We start from the raw sequence: 12,963 nt of genomic DNA, 5'->3' as shown, positions 1-12,963 counted from the left end.
CAGGAAGAGGAAAAATGAGCACTCACATTGTCATGCTGCATGTGCTTCAGCAGCATCAGCTCTCTGTAGGCTCTCTTGGCAAAGATCTCTGACTGGAACGGGCGGCACAGCTTCTTGATGGCCACTTTCTCCCCCGTCTTCTTGTCTATGGCTGAACTGCAGCAGGCAAAGAAAAAACCATTCTGGTGTCAGTAGAATGTTTGAACAGATTCTGCAACCCCACAGGTCATCTCCTAGAGAAGGGTTGGTTCCTGTGCTCACGGAAGGACAGCAGAGAAAGGTCCTTTGAGGAGCTCAGTGGAGCTCTGCACGCAGAGCCCTGTGTGGCTTTGGGCAGCCTGTGCTCTTTGGGGGATGAGGTGGGACACCAAGAAAAGCACAAGTGGCTCATCTTTATTCCCTTCAACCTGCAGAAATGAGCTGGAGGCAACAGAGCTGAGAGAAAAGGGAAATACAAATGGTTAAAGGTCAGAATTAGTTCTAAGTCTTCCTCTCCTTCCTTAATGCATGGAGATAAGGGAATAAAGATATGGCAATTTCTGCTTTGCCATCTGCTTGGAGGTTGTTGTATTTTAGGGCAGGCCAGCTGCCTTCACTGTATTCTGGAGCAAAGACAGTGGATGTCACATGTTGAAAATGCTGCTGCAATTAATCCTGCTGTGTTCAGAATCCTTGATTACATACTTGCTTCTGTGTAAGAGCAGGTCTGGCTGAAAATGAGACTCTTCTCTGAAGCTGATGAAAACCTGGTACAGCAGCCATTGCTGCAGGCATTATTATGCTGTGTTGTTCCTGCTGGTCACATTGGCTGTTTGCAGCTGGACACAGCAATCCTGTGACAGCTGCTGTCCCTCTGGAGGCTCCTTGCTCAGATTGCCAAGGAGGGAAGGGAGGTCCTCAGACAAACAGCTGGAATTCAGGGTTCTTTCTTAGTGGTGTTTTCCAGAGGTGTCTCAACCCCTCCTTGACTCCTCCCAAGAGGCAAATATGAAAAAAAAAAAAGGTTTTTCCTGCTAAATCCCGCTGTGGATTCCCAGAGCAATTCCCACTGCTTTGGAAATCCCTATCCCATCTCCCACGGGAACAAAAGAGCTGTAAATCATCATGTTCAACCCCATGGCTTCCAGCTGCACCCTCCAGCCTTGCACTGACAAATATTGAGTCAGGAGAAGCAAAGGAAGTGAAGGAACAGCTACACAATGCAGGTGAAGTGCTGAAGATGCTGTAGGGTGTCCTAGGAGGAGTCTCAGTGAGGTTTTGTCTCCATTCCAGGACTTCAGCAGATGCCAGCAGAGGGGACAGCACCGCGTAAAATTTTTGGAGGAGCCAGGAAAATAGAGGAAGGGATTCAGACCAGGGAGTCAAACTGCAGAATCCAAGGCAGATTTCCCATTCTGAGGGTATCCTCCCAGCTGCTGACCTACAGAGCATCTAACCCCAGCACCCAACACAGGAGAGCTGCAGGTGGAGCTTCAGCCTGCGCAGCACAGACAGTGCTGGTTACAACCGTGCCTTAATCCCAGCCCAGAGCCGATGCAGTCGATGCAGCTGGGAGAGCCCCAGTGCTGTCCCCAGCACAGATTTGGTGAACAGATGCAGTCTGGGCTGACCTGGGGCAGGCAGAGCTGTGTCCCTGCCTTGGCTGGCAAGACCAGCATTGGAGGGGTCAGAAGATCCTTCTTTCACAGTCACACTCAGCTGGAAGCCAAATCCCTGCAGATTTTGGCAAATTAAAAAGGGCAGAAGCAAGCCTTTGCTGTTTCTCCTGAGTTACTTTCTCAGCTGCTCAAGAAGGTGTAAAAGCTGCTGCTGCAGAACGCTACAATAGGAAATTTTCCCAGCAATTCCCAGCAGAGGACAGCAAATCCTAACTCCACTTTTTCTGCCTCAGCTTTGTACAGCAATCAGCATCGAGCCCTCCCTGCTGAGCTCTGTCCATTCAAAACCACCATCCACCCCCGGGCTGCTTCAACCTCTCTTCTTGAGAGCTCCAGAGTTTTACAGGGACCAGTAAAGATTCCTTTTGATGTTTGTTTTTTTCAGCTGGGCAAGGAAACTTGAAAGGATTTCTCTCTTCCTTTTTTTTTTTTTTTTGTCCTGTCTTTATTTTTCTTCCTGATTTTCTCAGTGATAAAAATCAGAGAACACTGTACACATATAAATTAAAAGTCAAGTCTAATCCTGCCTGATTTTGCAGGATTTACTTAAGAATCTAAGAGGCAAAAACATATCTGGGCAACCAAGTGAGTGCCCCTCTGTAAATTGGAAGCTGGAGGAAAAGGACAAAACCTGGACACCAGAATTTCAGGATTAGTGCCAGTGGCAGGCCAGACTTTGCCCAACACCTATGAAAACGGACACACCTTTTTTTTTTTCCATTTATTTTTAGCTCAGCATGTTATGAAATAAGGGCTCTGTTCAGATACTATCAATGGACTGTTTCATATTTAACCTTTCAGGGTTGCCCATCTCTGGCTCGTCAGTGCAAACCCAGCAATTTCTGCCTTGTGCTTGCTCTTGCTTCAGGCACCTTTGCCTGGCTGAATAATTAACAGCAGCTCCTGCTGCTCTCTTCTAGGCTGGGGTTATCAGCCATGAAGGAAGTCCTGTCTGTTACTGATATTGGTTTGCAATAATGTCTATCCACTTAATTTCAAACTGGAAACTGTGTCAGGGTGGGGGTTGTATTGTCCGGCTGCTTCAGCTGCCTGGGACTCAGCAGCAAGCACACCCTGTTCCAGCTCCCACCTCTGTAATCACGGACAAATCTCTTCCAGACACCCAGGTATTCCCCCACCTCCTGCCTGTGCTACCAGAGCAAGCAAGAGTCCAAAGCAGCTCAAAATCTGCCTGACCCCAGTGCCGAGGTGACGCTCGGCTGCCCCGGCACCCCTGCCCTGTCCCCTCTCTGCCCACCCGGGGGCATTTTCTTCAGACGAGCGAGTGTCCAGCTGGACAGGAGACAACCTGCCCCCATCCCACATGCAAATGTCCTTCCTTAATGGAGGGGTGCTGCCAAGCGCCTCCTCATTCCCCCCCGGCACGGAACTCCCAACGCCCCCAGCCCCGGGGCGCTGCGAGCGGGACCCCACTCACCAGACGGAGCCGTAGGCCCCGGAGCCCAGCGGGTGGAGGGATGTGTATCTCCTGGGCAGCTCCCAGAGCGTGTTGTTCACCTCCTGTCTGTAAAAGCCTCTTCTCCTTGCGATGTTCATCGCCCGGCGGGTGTGGGACAGCCACCCCCCCAGAGTAGTGGAGTACGGGAGGGCTTCTGGGGTGAGAGCGGGACAGGGAGGCTTCCTGCGCTGGTGAAAAAGGCTCTAGCGAGTTTCCTTCTCTGTTTTCAGCTGTTGCGAGCGTGAAGGGACATGTCTTTGGGCCCTCCTCCCTCCGCCTCCACATTGGCAGAGGTGAGGCATCGGGTTTCCTGACACGCCTCGGTGTTGTACAGGTGCCTCTGGGCTCTGCTGCAGGAGGGGAGCAGCCAGCCCCGCTCGGGCACGCCTCTGGCCGCCCCTGTCATCCACAGCTCCCGCTCTGCTGCTCCATCAGCCCGGAAATATCCTCACGGGGCTCGGCCAGGGGCTCATGAAATCCCTCCTCCAAACAAGGGGATGAGTAAGGACTCGCCGAGCCGGGGAATCCGAGGGACGAGCCACAGACACATCGCGTCAGGCACGCAGGGGATCCTCTCGAAGCCGATGGACAGCTCGTGACAAAGGACACCACGGGATCACATCGATGGCGCTTTTCTCCCGAGCCAGGCTTCCCAGCAGCGTGGGGAGGTGCTGAGAGTGAGCTGAGGCTCTCCAAGTGACTGCTGCGAGGGGTTCCAGGAGCAGCTGCGGGATGGGAGCATCTCCAGGACGGTTTGTGCCCCAGGCTTTGCTGGGCGCGGTTTCAGCTCCTGCAGCAGCTCCCAGCCCTTCCTGGCTCCTCTCGGACAAAGCAAAGCCCGTGGTCACCGCCGTGTCTGTGAGCCACCAGCCCAGCACCCCCAGCCCACCAGGACCATTCCTGGTGAGCAGAAAGCACCTCAACATTTCTCTCCGGCACCAGGAGGCTCAGGTGGGGCTCCCACGCAGGAGGTGCATCCTCACCCCTCCCCAAAGGAAGTGACTAAGCCGAGCCTTACCAAGCCAGCCCAGCTGCTTGCACAGTGTTCTGCCCCAGCAGCCCTCCACCCTGCCCAGAGCCTCTGCTCCTTCCATACAGGTCACTTGCAAAGGTGTCCCTACAGGAAAAGCACAATCAGGGGGGTGGGGAAAATTCACTGTGCCTGCTTTATGTGCAACCACTGCATTGGCCCTTATGCTCTTCAAGCAGCCCAGCAGAGCCTGCTGTTCACAAACACCAACAGGGACAAGGCACCACGGCAGTATCTGTGTAATCAGCCATGGCTGCAGCAGCACAGCCCGGAAATAATCCACGGCTTGGCTGGGTCTATAAATACACCTGTGAGCAAGAGGTGTCACAGCAAAAGCTCCTGGTCCTTAAGCAAACATGTAACTCTTGGGTTATTTGATGAACACAGCCCTTGCTCAGCTGCTGCTGCACACACAGGCAATCAGCACCCAATTAGGGAGCCCTGAATAGCTGGGGCAGGTCTGGGCTGTACTGAGATAACTCCAGTGACCAAATCAAACAGGGAATTTTAGAATGGTGGAAAAAGGGACAAGAAGCCCCATGGCAGCAGAGTCAGCCTCCAGCCACCTTGTTCCCTCCCAGCCATCACACCCAGGATCCCCCACAGCACAGCAGAGAAATTCACACCATGCTAAAAGCTCAACACTTCAGTGCAAGAGGTTTCCAAGTACCAGCAGTGCAGTAAATCTGAAAAATAGATTTTATTTTTAACCAGTGGTATTGTGACATCTTATCTGGCATAACCAATTACAGCAAAATCCATGGATAGAAACAAAATAGCAGATCTCTGCTTTTGGGTGCAGCATGGTGCCCAGGCAGCTGAGCACAGCACGGCACTGGCAGCAGGGAGTTTGTGCCCCAGGGGCTCCCTCAGAGGACAGACTCCAATGAACCATTCCCACTCACACGCACAGACACACCCACACACACAACACCGAGAGTTTTTAAAAATCTTTAGCAATATTTCCGCATGAAATCACACTGTAGCATCTACACAGAAAATGGCTGATAAAAATAATCTTGCTGTAGGTTTACATAGTATATCTACATTTTTATTTGAATACCCAGACTGCTGGCCCAGCAGAAAAGGGAGGTTTTTTTTGTCTTGATTTTGTTGGGCTGTGGAGAGTTTTATCCTAGAGCACAACAGAGCTGCTCTCTTCATCTCAGCCCAGACCTTTATTGAACTTTTGGCCTGAAGAGATCGCTGGGAAGTAGCCCAGGAAGAATCAATGGCTTTGTCATCCACGTCCCATCCCTTTGTGCTGCCTCTTCAAACATGGGGCAAAAACTCTACAAAAACACTCTCTGCCCCACAGGTAACAAGAACACAAAATACTGCAAAAGCCTTTCTCCTCACATACACGGGTACATTGCCCACACAGGATGCCTGCAACAAATTAAATTCTAAAAATGTTTCCTCCAGAAGCCCTAAAACTGGGCTCCTGAGTTCCCCAGCTACAGATGGAGCACACAAACATGCTGAGAAACCTCCCCTCCTGCCAGTCTCTAACTCTGGGCACTTCACTCATGCACAGTCCTGGAAAATACAAAATATTTGAACCATGTTTGTATTCAAACATACTCCCTTCTCATGTTTCCTCGGGCAGAGATCAACCTGCTAAGAAATAGCCAAGAAGCTCTTACGTGACAGGATAAAAAAACTTCTAGTAAATGTTAGTTTTATGTATATAAATATTGGTATTTATAGATATAGACAGTGAAAGGGTGATTGTGTGTTTATGCATGCTTATTTCTTTGCTTTGGGTTCCAATACTTCTAAAAAAAAATCTTTTCAGGAAATAACTTAAGTTCTGGCACAAGATACTATAGTCATTTCTTTAAAGAACATTTTTTACACTTGATCTCACAATAAACCTTTCCACCCAAGCTCTCCTCTGCAGAGAGAAGGTCAGAACAAAGAAAAAGGTGCATGTTTCTCTGTTGTTGGACATGACATCCTTCCCTCGTTGAAGCCTCCAGGATGGCAGGTATTTCACAAGGAGCTGCAGCACAGGAGGAAGGGTGCTGTGATTTTATGGCGCTGCCTGAAGTACTCAGCAAACATTTCACTGATGACTGAACTGCCCCCAGTGCCATCCCCAAAAAGTAAGGACAAAAATCAAGCAGCTCTACATGCACATACAGCTACAACATGCAAAAACACACCACCTTGTAGGGAACAGAATACACAAACGTGTGGCTAGCAAGGATCTTCCCCAACCTCTGGCTCCTGGGAAATAATGCTGAAGAAGCCTCAGAACAAGAGGAGGAGGAAAGTGAAAAACACAGGAATATCCAATCCAGGGGTTGAAGTTGTTGCCTCAAAATTACTTCCCAATTACATTGAGTTCATGCCTCACTACCTGGGAGCCTTCACTCTCAAAAACAGTGGGTCAGATTTCCACCCCAGACTTCCTTTCCCCTGTCTCCCCATTTATTTAAGGCACAAACATATTTACAGTTTCAAACAACATCTTTTCATGTTCCAAGAATCAGACACCAGAAGGCCTCTACACTCTGCTGCACCAGGAAGATCTGGATGTAAATCACACACCTGGCATTGAACAAGGACATCCCTCAACCCCTCCTGAAGAAAACAGAGGACTCTCTAAGCCTATAAACCAACTTTCGTTCTTTTTGAGGTTACTCAGTTGTAGGAGAATTGATAAATGGCAATGATTGCAACCAAACTGTCACTGTCACCTTCCTCACCTCACCCCAGCAGTGCAGACTGGTGGTGCACTGCTACTCTGGAAGAACTAAGTGCAGTCAGAACAGGTCTCCAGAGGCTTGCCCCAGGCTGTACACAGAATACAAGAGCATGCAGCATGTTTACATAGACTCAGCTTCCTTCCCTCCCCCCTCCCTCCCCAGTTCAACACACACAAAACCCCTCCACTAAGGAGAATATTGTTGTGATGAGGCACTTGAACGATAATTGGAGAGTCCCTATGAAAAGGCCTTCCCTTCACAGTGAGTGGGACAAACAGAAGAGAGCAGTTTCTCAGGACTCCATCTCCTCTTGGTCAAGCGGGGGTGGCACAAAGCTGATTACTTCTTCATAAGTCAGGCCTGGTGGGAGAAGGGGGACAGAAACTTAGCAGCAGGACTATGATAGCACTACCAACACACCTTCATGCAAGAAAACCTGCAACAATCTCAAGTGTCCTGACAGCATTTTAAACAAAAAGTATTGCTTAATTAAGACAAAGAAAAGAATGGTTACACTGCTCTCAGAGACCAACGTACACAATAAAAGATACTTTCAGAGCATTGAGGAGATGTAAGTTTGAAAACAAGGATATGTTTGTGTGCTCCTAGCAGTAATTAGTTACCAGGGACTGTGCTAAATCTGCACACAGCATAGTGTAAGGACAGAATCAACAGAATGCCCACATTTTTATCACTTTCTGCTATGCCTCTGACCATGGCTTAGCTGAACCTCAGCTCATGGGATGGAGAGGAGACTGAAAGGAGACTCAGCAAGGTGTGAGAGGGGCAGATCCAATCTCTGCTCTCTGTGAGCAGTGACAGCATCCAAGGGAGTTGCTGGAGCTGGGTCAGGAGGGTTGGGTTGGATCTCAGGGAAAGGTTTTTCCCCTGGAGGGGTGCTGGGCACTGCCCAGGCTCCCCAGGGAATGGGCACAGGCCTGAGGCTGCCAGAGCTCCAGAAGCATTTGGACAGTGCTCTCAGGGATGCACAGGGTGGGATTCTGGACTTGTACAGGACCCCTGTGTAGGACCAGGAGTTGGACTCCATGATCCCTGTGGGTCCCTTCCAACTCAGGATATTCCATGATTCTACAACCACAAGAGAAGCTGACTGTCTCTCCCCTCCCCCAGACTCACTTTTCCATTCTTCAATCTCAAGCTCTCTGCTTTCAAAGGACTGGTCATAGGGGTCTGCCACGGGTTCATCATCGGGGTCGTGGTACTGGGCGAAGTAGGCGTGGGCCAGCGCCTCGGCGGCCGTGATGCGCTTGTCCGTGTCCAGGACCAGCATCTTCTCCAGCAAGTCCACGGCTGCAAGAGCACCAGACACAGAGGATCCCTCACATCAGCTGTGTGACTCTGCTCTGAAATGTAAAGCTTCTAAAAGCCCAACACAGATGAGGAATCTGTAGTTTCTCAGGACCCACCATCATCCAGCATTTTCTTCCTCTTACACCCGCGGCCCACACGTCCTTCATAAACATAACCCTGTTCTGCACTACTCCTGCAGCCAGAACAAAGCTTTGGGAATTTCCAAAGGACAGAACATGCTAGTTTCAGTTTCAGGAAAATTCAATAAACAAGTCTTACCCAGGGGATTGGCACCAATAAACACGTTTTCAAAGTTCATTTTCGGCATGTAAGACAAAGACTGGATGTAGTTTCTTGCCTGTGGGAAGAAATGCTCTGTTGAAGTATCAGACAATATCCAGCCAGCAAGATCAAGTACTTTTCAACCATCCTGAAGCACTGGTTATTATGGTCTGTCTCCTTGCTTACTCTGACACCTACTAAGCACATCAGCATTACCCTGGCCCAACTAAGGCACTCAAGACAGTAGAGGAAGAGCTGACATTACTTGTGGCAAAGTAAGATTGGAAAGCAGAGAGGCGCAGGAAGAGCTGAGCCCCTGTGTCCCAGCAAGGCTGGGTGCAGCCTGCTGAGCTTTGCTGAGCTGCACAGCACACAATGCAAAACCAGCTCACAGCCAGGCTCTCCCAGTCTCACACGCCTGTGGCTGAGCACACACTGTCCAAATCTCACATCTTCCTTTAGTACAAAAATCTTGCAGAAGAGCAGGTAGTTAATTGCCCACCCCATGCCACATGCAAGCATTTCATTCACAGAAGTGGTGAACACTCTGAGTGAAGCCCTGCCCTGCACACCCCCTTCCTCTCTCAGATCTCACCTCGTGGCTGGGCATCCTGTTAATGAGATATGCAGGGGGCGTTCCCGTCAGACGCATGATCTGCTGAAGCTGGTTAATATCTTAAGTGCCTCGTCAAGGGCTTTGTTAAAAACAGTGCAAAAACCATTTCAAACAGAAAACAGTCGCATACAAAAGCATCTCTTCTGCAAACCACAAGGCAAAAGCCATACAGGCAGGGACCACTAGTTTTTTCAACTACCTGTGAAATGTTCAGCAATTTCACGAGTGAACACTTAAAGCAATGGAGAATCACTGCTCAGTTGGTAACTGCCAGTACAGAAAGTATTTCTGTCCAAGGGAAGTAGCATTACACTCCAACAAGGTTGTGTTCACATTTCCCAGCAGTTTTAAGCCATCAGAGTAGACATTTCCTTTAGCTGAGGCTACTCCACAAAATTTTTCCAGAGCTGTGCAGCTATACACAGCTTCAGGAAAATGAACAAAAATGAAAACAGAAACAAAAACTCTACCCTCTGCACTGGTTACCAGCTTTTTTTCCTCTTGCTGCATAGAAAGTGTTTAAGTTTCTTGTGGTGCAAAGTGAAACTGGCTTACAACTGACACCTTCTGAACAGCTGAGTGCCCTTTGATGTGGGCTGGGTGACAGAAGGCATTAAATGCAAAATTAGCAAAACATTAGCATCGCATAAAACAGAGTTAGCAGGTATCAGTGAACAGGGAAAGTGAGAGTCAGTCAAGTAATGCAGCAGAAAACCAGAATTTGTTATAGTGACACACACAAAACCATCAAACACTAAAGAGTTTTGCTTTCCCCATACAATGGATAAAGAGTAGAAACAGTATTTACAGCCCTTTTTTTTTACACAGACTTGTTTCAGACCCGGATAAGAGCAATTATTATTTTTATTGTGCAATAATGTTTAAAAAGACCCACTTCAACTTACACACGCAAATTAATCTACTGCTTAATTTAGTCAACCTTCCATCTTCTGTCTCTTGCTAATCCCTTGTACTTCAAACACCAGAGTAGCCTTAAGGTCAGTTCACAGGGCAACCAAATCAATCTGGGTTATTCAGCTCTAATCTCTCCAAAGTTGGAACATCCCAGGTGTTTTACTTTGGTTTTTACTTTTTACTTTGGTGGGATATTCAGCAAATTGACCAATTTAATCCCAATTTGCACTGCACATCCCTTCAGCAGGTGTTATTCTCGGCTAATCTCACATTTGTATTTACAGTCACTGTTACAAGAACATTAAGCTGCAGCACTACATAATCTTCTCACCACTTTCCACAGCTCTGATCCTCTGCTGCAGCTCACAAACAGCAGTGGCCTCAGTGCTCACTGTGCATTCCCCTGTTCCTCCCTGGCTCTGATTTATTCACTCCTCCTTCAGAAACAGGTACAATTAAAGGCCATTTCACACTGGGTTTGCACAAGTTCACAATTCAAGATTCCTACAGCACAGCAAGTGGATGAAAATGGAGGTGACCCTCCCAAAGTGACTGCAGGAAGCCTTTTTGGTGCTCCCTCGGTAAAAGGGCCCCATACAGCAAAACCCACATAGCACAAGTGAAGAGCAGACTCTGCTGTGGGCCCTGGAACAGCTGCTACAGAAAGGCACCTAAAAGGCATTTTCTGCTAGAAAAACAAAGATATGGCAGCAGTGTTTCAGAAATTAATCACACTACAGAAGGGACTGTGTGTGTTTAGAGGACAACACACCTGCTCCTATTTAGAAAGATCCCTGGGTATGCAATCTGGAGAAATAATAACTGAGACAAGCCTCAAGCTCTTAGCTGTGGAAAATACTTCCCCATTAACACCTGATGGTACAACAGATCACAAAGCATAAACCCACAAACTGAGAGAAAAGTCACAAAGCACTAAAATGAGAATATGGAAGGATGAAATCATACCATGGGCAGAGGTAAGAGGAATAAAGATCAGATACACAAAGCATAAGAACTTAAAGCCATCCAAGAGCAAAGAATCACAAAGGAAGAAAAATAACAAAATAAATCCCAACACAATCTACAGATAAGACTACAGGAGAACAACACACAAACTTGGGACTTCTGAAAGGGCAGATATTACAATCAAAGTGTAAACTCACAGACTCTGAGGAGATTTTCTTCAAAAGCTCAGGCCCTGGGGTTCCAACGAGTCTCAAAATGAGCTTCAACTGATCAATATCTAATGATGGACCATAAAGGAAAATGCTGGGAGAAATCAAAATGAAAAGCGCAACACATCACCCTATTAATGCTGAAAATTAATTCTTGCCAAGGCCTTGACTGAAAAGCTATTTTAGGCAAACCATATTCATTCCTCTTGTTACAACTGAATATAACTGAGCTCTCTTGTATCAGACTGATTGAACATCTTGTCTACAGATACCCCACATGCATGGAACAGGGCACTGCATCCTGAACTATTTTGGAGCAGAAATCTTTAGCCCCAGTGGCAAAGGATGAACTTCCATGCTCCCTTCACCCCCTCAGGCCCCACACCAAGCTGCAGTTCACAGGATTAGGTTGCATTAGTAACAGCTGAAGTAAAGCAGAAGGCTGCAAAGGGTAGGCACTCGTATTAAGAGGAAAGTCAAGGCTTTTTGTGAACACCTTCCAAGCTCATTCAGCCACTTCTAAAGCTCAGGAGGTCAGGAAATGATTGGACCCTGCAGCATCACTTCGTGGGCACCCCCTGCCCATAGCCAGGGCAGCTGAGCTGCTGTAGCTGGCACAGGTTCCTGCCCTGGCACCTCCTGGGACCACCAGGGCAGGGGGATCAAGCACCTGAACACCCCTTCTGCCCTCCAGACCTGCTGCAGCAGCAGGGAGAAACAGAGCAGGGCTCAGGTTTAACACATGTCTGTGGAAAGCTCTCAGGGTGGAACACTGCAGATGGAAAGAAAGTTTTACCAGGACCAGAGCTCCCAGCCTGAGCTGTCCCCTTTAACAAGGCCTAGGTGACAAAACACACAATTGAGGGGGGGAAAATCCATCAAAGACACTATTTCATGTCTAAATCCCAAGACACTAAGACGACACAAAGCACCATCTTTAAAACCATCAATGCATAATCTCCCTTCTTCCCTGAATTACCCTCCACAGGGATTTCAGACTGTCCATAATGTTTATATTTGCCTTTAAAATTATACCAAAGTAGTTACACAAATCTTTTTAGACAATCTTGTTTTCTGGGATCAGTGCCTTCCTGATGGCTGAAGATACAGCTGCAGTTCCTTCTTGGAGTATCTATTAATTTGACTACTGCAAGAACTTCAAAAACTGTCACCTGTTTAAAAAACCCTAGAAAACAACACAGAGTTCCTATAATATTGGCAAACTCTGTATGAAGGGAATCACCAATGTTTTGCTAAAACCACCATCTTTTGAGGTAAACTTTGGTCTAAAGTTTTATCTATCAAATTAATTATGAGCTCTGGAATTAGCCCTTTGTCAGAACAGCTGAATTAATTTTTCACTTGTAAAGTTACTTGGCAAACTTCTAGCTACTCAAAACGCTCAAAATCTAAGAGTAAACCCAATGTCTAGTTGGATTTAGCACAGCTGAATTGCAGACTCTGAAGAGTCAATGCTTAAAATGAGATCAGAATACACTGCTGTAGGAGAATCAGCAAAGGGCACTCTACTAACCACAACTGGCTCATTTCAATTAGATTTTCTTCACAGCTATTTAAAACAGTCCTTACTTCTTGCACTTATTGTGCAAGCAGCAGCTGAAGTGCAAATTTTAGAGTGCTAACATGCCACAGGGCAGTTTAAATACTGAAGTTATGTAAAGGCATTTAAAAGCCTGTGCACTGGTGTGCCAACAATATTGCTGCCCTGTTTGCTAGTGGAAGATACTTCTCACATAAATAAGAAAAAACACAGACTATGGAACTGCCTCTGCCAAAACCCAA

The 12,963-nt window shown here is 47.6% G+C and overlaps 2 protein-coding genes across 4 annotated transcripts in view; both read right to left on the bottom strand.

Annotated features, from left to right (window-relative positions):
- The window catches only part of LOC102042160 (mitogen-activated protein kinase 13), an 11,086-nt gene extending 7,169 nt beyond the window's left edge, over positions 1-3,917 (bottom strand). Inside the window, exons 1-2 of the mRNA XM_005429365.2 lie at positions 3,097-3,917; positions 27-156 (exon numbers count right to left, since the gene is read on the bottom strand). Of these exons, the coding sequence (XP_005429422.1) occupies positions 27-156; positions 3,097-3,215 (249 nt within the window). The 5' untranslated portion in view covers positions 3,216-3,917. The remainder of the gene's footprint in view (positions 1-26; positions 157-3,096) is intronic.
- Positions 3,918-4,828: 911 nt separating this feature from the next.
- LOC102044158 (mitogen-activated protein kinase 14) overlaps positions 4,829-12,963 on the bottom strand; it is a 25,692-nt gene continuing 17,557 nt past the window's right edge. For 2 of the 3 annotated variants that reach the window (XM_031063945.1, XM_031063944.1), the window contains 4 exons: positions 9,050-9,129; positions 8,452-8,530; positions 7,999-8,172; positions 6,695-7,221 (listed from right to left, as the gene is read on the bottom strand). In XM_031063945.1, coding sequence (XP_030919805.1) covers positions 7,154-7,221; positions 7,999-8,172; positions 8,452-8,530; positions 9,050-9,129 — 401 coding nt within the window. In that variant the 3' untranslated portion in view covers positions 6,695-7,153. Of the gene's footprint in view, positions 7,222-7,998; positions 8,173-8,451; positions 8,531-9,049; positions 9,130-11,148; positions 11,229-12,963 lie in introns of all 3 variants that reach the window. The other variant, XM_014310516.2, reaches the window with a different exon arrangement.

Source organism: Geospiza fortis, unplaced genomic scaffold, assembly GCF_000277835.1.
Source record: "Geospiza fortis unplaced genomic scaffold, GeoFor_1.0 scaffold422, whole genome shotgun sequence".
NCBI lineage: Eukaryota > Metazoa > Chordata > Aves > Passeriformes > Thraupidae > Geospiza > Geospiza fortis.
The sequence above is the reverse complement of the archived record's forward strand: the minus strand, read 5'-3'. Positions and strand labels throughout refer to the sequence as shown.